The 9943-nt window shown below is 32.5% G+C and overlaps 1 protein-coding gene across 1 annotated transcript; it reads right to left on the reverse strand.

Annotated features, from left to right (window-relative positions):
* Window positions 1–681: 681 nt before the first annotated feature.
* Window positions 682–1308, reverse strand: LOC111409532. Its single transcript, XM_023039572.1, has 2 exons — window positions 1109–1308; window positions 682–1054 (listed from the first exon to the last, which is right to left on the reverse strand). The coding sequence occupies exons 1-2, from the start codon at window positions 1306–1308 to the stop codon at window positions 682–684; spliced, it is 573 nt and encodes a 190-aa protein (XP_022895340.1).
* Between the last annotated feature and the right edge of the window lie 8635 nt (window positions 1309–9943).

The following is a 9943-nucleotide window of genomic DNA, read 5'->3' on the forward strand; positions in this document are numbered from 1 at the left end:
ATTCTAAAGGAAAACTTCTTTGTTTCATTTGAACTGTCATCACTTCATTTCCATTTCTATCCATTATAATGCAGCAATTATCTTTGAATATGAGTGTATAATTTTTCTCAATTAATTGACCTACACTCACCAAGTTTTGATCTATGTTTGGCACATAAAGGACATCAGAAATGTACTTAATACCTGTTGAAGTCTGCACAAAAATCCCACCAATCCCATTTACTTTGACATACTCACTATTTCCTACCTTCACTTTTGATTTATAATTGCTATCAAGTTCGACAAAGATGCTGGAATCTGAAGTCATATGATGTGTGCAACCACTATCCAACATCACTACACATATTGTGATTTATAGCTGTGAATAAGTGTTATTCTTGCTGATCTTGTTGCTGATTTTCAGCAACCTGTGCATGCTGCTTGGATTATTTTTCCTTGAGATTTTTGGCACACCTTTTAAATACGTCCAAATTGTTTACAACCTCTGCACTGAACTCCTGGCCTGTACCAGCACCATTTTGGAGAATGGCCAATTTTCTTGCAATGAGGACAAGGTGGATAAGCATCACTTTTATCAGTAGCTTTGCTGCCTTCAACCCTCTTCTTCTCTTGTTGATGCTTCTTCACACCATAGCTTGTTTGCACTTTGTGTTTTCCTTTAACAAACAAGGCACCTTCTACCTATTCTTCCTGTCTCATTAGCCTCCTTTGCTCAATAGCTTGCAAGGCATTAACCAACTCAAACAAGGTTATAGAAGGCAAGTCTCTAAAGTCTTCAAGAGAAGAGATTTTTGCCTCAAATTTTTCTGGCAAACTGATCAGCACCTTCTCCACAACTCTCCTGTCAAGTAAGTTACCTCCCAACAGCCTTATTTGATTCACCACTTTCATCAGCCTATCAAAATATTCTTTGACAGATTCTGAGTCTTTCATCTTCAAGGTTTCATACTCCCTTCTTAGATTTAAAACTTGCATTTGCCTTTTTCTTGCATTGCCTCTAAACTCTTCTTGCAATATGTCCCAAGCTTCCTTTGCTGTCTCACAAGTCATAATCCTGGTGAATATTGCATCAGAAACGACAGATTAGATGTAAGATAAAGCCTTGAACTTTTTTGCAACCTCCTCACTATATTGCTTCAATTGAGCAATAGTAGGATTTGTCCTTAGAGGAGGTGGTTCAATACCTGCTTCTGTGAACTCCCACAGATCATATGCTTTCAAGTAAACCTTTATCTTTGCAGCCCAAAAATCGTAGTTCTCCCATGTAAACACTGAAGATAGTAGAGCTGAAAAACTAATTGAAGCCATCACTCTCAGATATGATTTTTTGGTGAAATGGTGAAAAATGTTTTGGTGGAGATTTCCTCACTTGTTTTCTCTCTTTTTTCTGTTTTATTCCATTTCTTTTTCTTCTAAAATCCTTAGTGCTCTGATACCACTGAACGAATTGTAACACAAAGAAGAAGAAAAGATTAATTCTAAAAAGGAAAATGAGTTACTTTAATTCATACATAAGCAGCTGCTACACAAAAGGTTAACCATGCTTTTGATCAACAACTTCCTGCCAACCACTACCATACTATGGACAACCTAAGACCATACTTTGATAGACATTTTAATCACCAAAATAAACATTACATGGACTTAATTATAATACATAAAGACACTACAAATTGTTTCAACAAAAGTGACAAACTAATATCAATAGAAGACGCTTGGAATGGTTTTTACTGAAGAAACACGAGGACTTGGTAGAAAAGGGAGAAGACTGGTTGAAAGCAATGGCTAAATCATGTACATTTACTGGAACTCTCATCGCCACAATTGTGTTTGCCGTGGCCATAACTGTGCTAAGTGGTAGTAGTGTTGAGCATGGAATACCCATCTTCAAAAAGGAAATGCCTTTTATTGTCTTTGTCATTTGAAATGCGGTCTCTTTATTTTCGTCTATTACTTCTTTGTTGATGTTCTTGTCCGTTCTCACTTCACGCTATGTTGAAGTAGATTTCTATACTCCCTCCCAAATAAGTTAATCATAGGTCTTCTTAACTCATTTCTTTCCTTGGCAACCATGATGGTAGCTTTCAGTACAACAATTATATTGTTTTCAAGCATAAAAAGACTTGGATCCTTAATCGGCTCATTGTGTTAGACTGCCTTTTAATTACCTTGTTTGTGCCCTTACAATAGCCTCTTGGCCCTCTTCTAAAGGATATGATAGATCAATATATGGCCCTGGCATTTATGGTAAACAAAGAAAATCCTTGTTTGATAAATCGAGGCTAGATAAAAGTTTTGCTTGTGTTATTTGAACCTTTTTAATTGAATTCCTTGGCACTTGCACCTTATTAATATATAAATTCAAATGTAATGTATTGTCTATTGAAAATTTACTTAATCATACATAGTGAAAAATACAACAAATTTCAATTCCCACGAAAAATCTGCTTTATGTTTAGAAAGAAATTGTGATAGAAATTATACATTTTGCGAAATCTACAAACCCCTTTTCTTTTCTTTTATTCCGGCAACCTTGATCTGTCACCTACAACTGTCAAATTGTTTAGGCTCCAATTGAAATCCACACAGAGAACAGGATTGTAAGAGAACCAGAGTTTTCTTTTTTTGTGCTAGCAAGAAGAATGAAAATTCTCTACAAATTCAAAACCCCAGCTGCTTATTTATGTAAGTCCAAATGGACTTGGCCCATCTCCTCACTCAGTCCAATATTTAATTAACCCACTTAATTAAATTCGTCCATGAATTAATTAATTCGAATCTATAAATAAGTAATCCAATTAATTAATTTATCCAACACTTGTTAAATTTATTAATTGGTAAATCTCAATCTTCTAATTCTCCTTCTGTGTGTAACCCATTAGATTCCTAGTCACGATGCCTAATGACGTGAAATATTATCTTGATCTAATCAAAATTGATAAATTAAAAAATTATTTTTATTATTACCAACTCATATCCGCCGTCCCAGATTAACATCTAGCAATGTACTAGGGCAATTTATGTGATAGAAAATGTCACGTGATATAATAAAACCAAACTTATTCATTTACCATGAAATTCTAATCCCTTCATCAATATGATCCAATCAATTACAAGATATGGATAAGTGTCAATCTCATTTATCGATCATACCTTTCATTCCAATATTAAGTCAATATAAGTCGAAAACTTCTTTTCGATTTCTGAGTACACTTTTCAAAGATTTCGTTATCAACTTAACTGAATGAAATGTAGATCATAAGCTATTACTATCGAAGAGTGGCGAATCCCCTATTAGTTATGCATTCTTATGATTCTTGACATGCTTGAACGATACAGTATTAATGACACTTGATAGAGCAACATCCAATATCACCAAAGTTTGACTGCCCTCATATAGTGCCTCAAGTCAAAAGACCAATTTTACTACTGAACGTTAGATATTAACCACTGACACTCGATAGTTATCCGTGTAAAATCTCCCAGTGGGTCTCCAATGTTTTGTTCTATAACAAAATATTTACGTGTTCATTTAAATGTCACAACACTTTAACTTGTGAGATCAGTTACTTACTTCACAAGTAAGAAATGTCACACGTGATGGCCTATCTGTAATAACGATATCTGTATCTCGTTATTACTTACAACCACGGATGATTTAAGATTCAATCATATGCAATTTGTATCTCACAATCACAACTCTTTATTATTGACAAATTACAAATATTTGAATCTATGGACTCTATTATTTAATTTAATTAAATATTAGTTAAATAATAGATCTGCTATAAAATTGTACCAATTATATATTAAAAGTGTTTTTGTCCAAAGTTGATTGAACTTAGGGCATAACACTTAAATTTTCAGCATCAAGAATGCACTGCCTTAAAACAAAAAAAAAAGCATGGGTCATTTAGTACCGAGGATTGGACAGGGTTAACTGAAAAATATATTTAACAAATTTACCAATTTGAAAGTTGATTCAACTCTGCCATATAAACATGTTGCACGAGTATCTCACAACCCATTTATATCAACAAATTTTGTGAAGAGTGAGCGTATTTGACAGCATGGAGATATAAACCTTTCATTCAAGAGAGTTCTCTCTTCATAGTTTTCGGAAGCTCTCCTACTACTACTTGGCATAAAATTGTTGATTTATAATTTGCATCATGATCCAACACAATCATTTGTTTCCTTTCCTGGATAATGCTTGAACCATATTGCTACTGAACTATTGAGAAGCATCAAAAGGGCAAGGAGCAAGAAAATAAAATAAAAATTTAGTTATGTGTCCGTTCAATGAACTTGCAAAAGATGTATAATAATATCAATCAAATGAAAGATACATATGTTACTATCACAACTATTCATCTGACCAAGTATAGGGCTATTCAAGTTAAAAATTATTTCTTTTAATTATGCATTATGGCAACATACTGAATAGAATTAGTTCATCTCATTCCGTCCTAAATAATAAAAGAGCACAAAAATGTTTAAGGCTATTAAAATCACAATAGTGCAAGCAACAATATATTATCCAAAATGTAGACAAAGCTGAATGGGATTGACAACTTCATGACAAGGATGTGAAAAGAAACCTGTTCACAACTGCATTTCCCATTATACAGGACTAATTTGTTTCATGTTTAGAATGTGATTTATTTCTCTTTTCAACTTTGTTCCACAGTTGCACTCCACAAAACTTATCAATACAAACACTAATTGTAATTAAGGATATAAATTGGGCTCAAGCGACCCATGGCTCGACTTGAGGAAAGTCCGAGGCGGCCCGGCCCTTGGCTTGGGAAAATCGAGTTGAGGTTGGGGTCGACCTATTTTACAGGCCATTTGGCCCAAGCCTTAAAAATAATATGCTGTCTTATGGCTGCCTTAAATAAGCAAATATGTGTTTGATTTTTTGGTTATAAATAGGGGTTAAATTTTTCAGTTTCATATCAATTTTCTTCAATTGATTTTATCTTACAATATTCTAGTTTCAACTTTCAATTTCAATCTCTAATTTCTTTACTCTAATATTTAGTATCATTTGTTATAATAATTATATAATATAGATGGATTTTACTAGTGATAAGATTAATCAATTTAAGGGTAGTTCATGTACTCTAGCCGGCTACGATGCATCTCAAAATATTCTAATTAATTTGGAGGATATTGAAGAGGAAAAAGTACTTAAATCTACTAAAAGGTCGAAAAAATAATCTTTAGATTGTTGGCAACATATGACACATAAAAAGGCTGGTGTTCAAAATGGAGTTGATATTTGAAAAGTATGTTGCAATTACTATGGCAAAGAGCTTAGTTGGAAGCTCGGTTCAAACACATCGCATTTTGAATAGGCACATATTGAGGAGTTGCAAAGCGAAACCAGTCGATCTGGACCGAAACAAATCAAACTAGTGTTTGACGATTTCAGTTCTACTTTTTTCACCTTTGCAACGACTGCATAAGTGGCTGCAGTAGAGATGCCGCTTACGATGATAGGTTCAACACACTTCACCCGACTCATACAAAATTATCTTCAACCCAGGTATACTTCTTATCGTAAAAATACTCTTCGTTCAAATACTGTGAAATTATTTAAAAAAAGAAAACAAGTTGCTATTGAATAACTAAAAACTTTTACTAGAGTTATATCATTTACCTCTAACTTGTGGACCGATGTTAATAAAAAAGGTTATATTGTTGCTACGACTCATTATATTGATCACATATGGCTTCTACATAAAAGAATTATTGCATTTAAATGTGTAAAATATCTTCATAATGCAACTAATATATACATGATTTTAAAAGATATTATACAAGAATATGGTAAGTAAGAAATTATTTGAAATTTTACTTTTGATAATGCTGGTGTGAACAAACTTGTTATCAATAAATTTATTAATGACCTTAACCCTGTATTTGAAAATTTTTTGTATGCAACATAATCAATTTGATTGTAAAAGATGGATTAGAACATATAAAATCGCCTTTAGATGAAATTAAAGAAGCAATAAATTTTATTATTGTGTCACCAGCCAGAAAGTAAGCATTTAACAGTTTGTGTATGGCTTACAAGAAAAATCATTCGTCACTGATGTAAAACATAGATGGAACTCTACACATTTTATGTTACATTCGTGTGAAAATTATGATAAAATAATTCATTATATTATAATGGTAGACATACATTTGGACCTGAACATAATTTGGAAGATTGTAAATGGTCTATTACATTTTATGTGAAGAAAAACCTTTTTTCGATGCCACAAAGGAATTTAGCTATGTTAATTACCCTACATCTTCACTTATTTTACAATACTTTCATATATATAGAAATTTGCCAATCTTTGTTGATGTAGTTTACTCGATGGAGTTAAAATTTCGTAAATATTGTGAAGAATTGCCCTCTTTATTTCTTTAACTTCGGTGATGGATTATCGACTTAATTTAATTGACACAAAAGCTATTATAAAGGAGATTTCAAATTTAATAAATTTGGAATTATCAAATGTACATATAGAATCTACATTATGTGAAATGTATAACTATTATGCTGAAAAGGAGGTCATAGCAGTTCTACTTCCTAAAATTCTTTTTCGAGAAATATTTTACAAATTCAGATGATTTATGAAATTATTTGGACACCAATACAAGTGTTTCCTCATTTAGCTATAGTTCATCAATATCTAGAGGAATAGATGTTAGTGTTACAAATTTTGAAATTTCCTCTGTGTTAGCTAGGTATATGTCTGTGGCGTTAGTAGTGTGTTACAATCAAAAGAATTACAGAAATTTAGTTTTCTATCATGGTAGAGGTGTAATGAAAGGCAATATCCAATTGTATAAAAAAATTGCACGTAATCTACTAATATCTCCGATGTCTATGGTGGCATCGGAGGCTGCATTTAGTTTATGCGGCTGAGTTTTATTAGACGAACGATCAAAATTAAAAATATATATATTGGAGGCTTTAATATACTTAAAGGACTTAGAATGCGCGGTATTACATATTCAAAAAACAAGTTGACGATATAATGGCCGAAGAGTTGTAGCAGATCCAAGCATAAAGATATTGTAAGTTTTTAAATTGATTAATTTTTAAAAAAATGGATAATATTTTAAATTTATTTGTTTCAAAAAAAATTGTATGAATATTTTATTCGTGTACAATTTTAACTTCATCTGCGTTGATTGTAGCCGATCCCAAACCCCAAAAAATGAGAGGATTGTAACTGTTATTTAATTTATAATTCATAAAAATTGTGCAAATTTTAATTTATTTTTTTTAAATGTTACAATTGTCGCAATATATATATATATATATATCCTTACAAGTTAGCTTGATTCGGTAAGACCTAAGCCTAGATTTCTTGGTCGGGGAAAAGCTCGGCTCGGCTCGGCTCAAGCTCACAAAAAAGGTCAAATCATTTTACTCAAGTTGAGCTCAAGTCTTGAGTTTTGACTCGCGAGTCGGCTCGGCTCGGCTCGTTGACAAGCTTAATTGTAATTTAGATCAAGTAACATATGATTACTCATATCATCGATGAAAAATGGAAATCCATGGTTGGCATAATCTGTATTAGATCCCATCCGTCATTAGAATAGGGTGTTCAGACAAGATGACGAAGTAAAAAAGAACAGACTAGAATAATTCTCGAGGACCATTGAAGGGATGGATGGACGAAGTCCAGCATCAAATTGCAGTTGTAAGAAATAAGAAATAAAAATGCTTTGAACCCCGGGCGGGGGCGAGCGGGTCTACACGTACAGGATTAGTTTCACAGGAGACTCACAGAATTTTAAAATAGGCTGACGTGGCAATTTAAAAGAAAAAAAAAAGAGAGAAAAACAAAAGGCCTCAAAAATCGTAGTCTCCCCTTCAAACCTAAATCCTCTCTTACCTCCGTTCTCTAAATTGGAAACTTCTCAAACCAATAAAACTAGCCTCCGTCCTTCAGGTCAGCGACGGTACACTTATCCCCAGATCCGGTCGACGACAAAGTTCTTGATAGTATATTGAATCCAACATTACCCAAACATTTTCACTGGAATCGAAAAGGAGTTTTCTTCTGATGGTGGTAGGGTGGGTGAGGAGGGCAGTAACTAAGAGATGCTGATGTTGGACCAACTGGCTTAGAGGAGTTTTTTTTTCTTTTTTGGTGGGGTTGGGGTAGTGAGATAGGCATGGTTCTGCAGGTTGAACCCTGTTGAAATCGAGGTAGCGAAAGTTTATATCTTGATAATAGTCCAGGATGTAATCCACCTAGTCCAGGTGTTTAAATTACTCCATTGGACTAAGCTATTTCTTGATTCCCATTTGAAGACAGGACAATGCTGCTAAAAACTAAAAAGCCCATGCAGGAGTAGGTTCAACTTAACCATTCCAGTGCCAAACTTGGAAATTTTCTTCAGTGTAATGCTGATTTTTTCATGTTCATTTGTTTAATGTTAACATAGATAAGTGTTGAAACATTTTTTTCTTGAAAGTTAGTTTTTTGGTACTCATCAATTACTGAAAATGGTCTCTGTGACTTCAAGGATGGTTGGATACGACACTTGAGATTTTTGAAACAATCCGTTATTGAAATGTAAGGTACAAACTCAAACAAAACAATACGTCTCATGTTATCTTAATCACATAGAATTCAACCAATGGTCTCATATAGAACTTCCTGCTAACTTTGTTTTGGATCAATTTGTTATTAACTGATTGATTACCAAGCTTTTGTTCATTCATTGAAGTTTGCCAGCAACAAATGAAATCAAGTATATATTAGGAGATGATTGCACAATGCCATTTTACAAATTGATTGACTGAAAGCTGTCTACAAAAGAGACCAAAACGGCCATTGTAAGTTTGTAACATAGATTACAAAGAAGAAAGCAGTGCATTCTAATTTGGCGAATAGGAATATAAAAACACCGTTCATCCAACAAAAATATTTGATACGTAGATTCTCGGAAGTGCTTCTATCTATTGGCACCAAATGTCATACACAATCATCACTTGCAAGAGTTCGACTGGTCCAGACTTCTGGAGATACGTACCTGCCTTGAACTTGCAAAAGTAGGCACATTACATGTCAACTTTAAGTATGACTCACAGGGAAAAAAATGGAACCCAAACTGATATGCACAATAGCAAAGCCAAAAAACTGAACTTCGCAGCTCATATAAATGAAAGCCCTAAAAATCAAAGTTAACTGCTCAAAACAATGTCTAAGTGAACTGCTATACAGAGAATTTAAGCTTACAGAATAAGATAAAGTTTATCCTCTCAAAAGCCAAAAAAAAAAAAAAAAAAAAAAAAAAAAAAAAAAAAACCTAAACTCCAATTTCTTCTGAAATTTCACGGTATTTTGGGAGCGATTTGTTAAATCTCATAAAAAAACAAAAATCAAAATTTAGTATTAAAATATACAGCAGAAAAAATTGAAGGTTTAAAGATTGGGTATATAGGTAATTGTTTCAATTGTGCGTGAAGTTGTTGGGTATTTTTAGCACAATCGAAAGAGGGACATTGAAATTAAGGTTAAAGGCTAAGAGAAATCAATATTTTAGCAACGCAGAATAAGAGTGAAATTAGAGTTAAATGCAAAAAATAATTGTGTTTTAAATGAAAAGAATCAAGAAGAATTTTAAATCGAAAAAAAAAATATTTATTCAAAAAAATATAATAAAAACAAAATAAAAGAAAGTTACAAAAATTAAATAAAGAATATATAAATATTATTTAGTTAAAATTGAAAAATTAAGTTTTATTATGAAGAGAAAAGAGTTACAAGGAATTTTAAACTTAAAAAAAAATTATTTTTACAAAAAATTAAAAAATAAAGATAATATAAGATAGAAAATATTTTACAAAAAGTTACTTTTAAGTAAAAAATTTGAAGAGAAAAGAATTAAAAAGAATTTTAAATTGAAAAAAAATATT

The sequence above is a fragment of the Olea europaea genome, chromosome 14 (genome assembly GCF_002742605.1).
Source record: "Olea europaea var. sylvestris chromosome 14, O_europaea_v1, whole genome shotgun sequence".
Classification (NCBI taxonomy): domain Eukaryota; kingdom Viridiplantae; phylum Streptophyta; class Magnoliopsida; order Lamiales; family Oleaceae; genus Olea; species Olea europaea.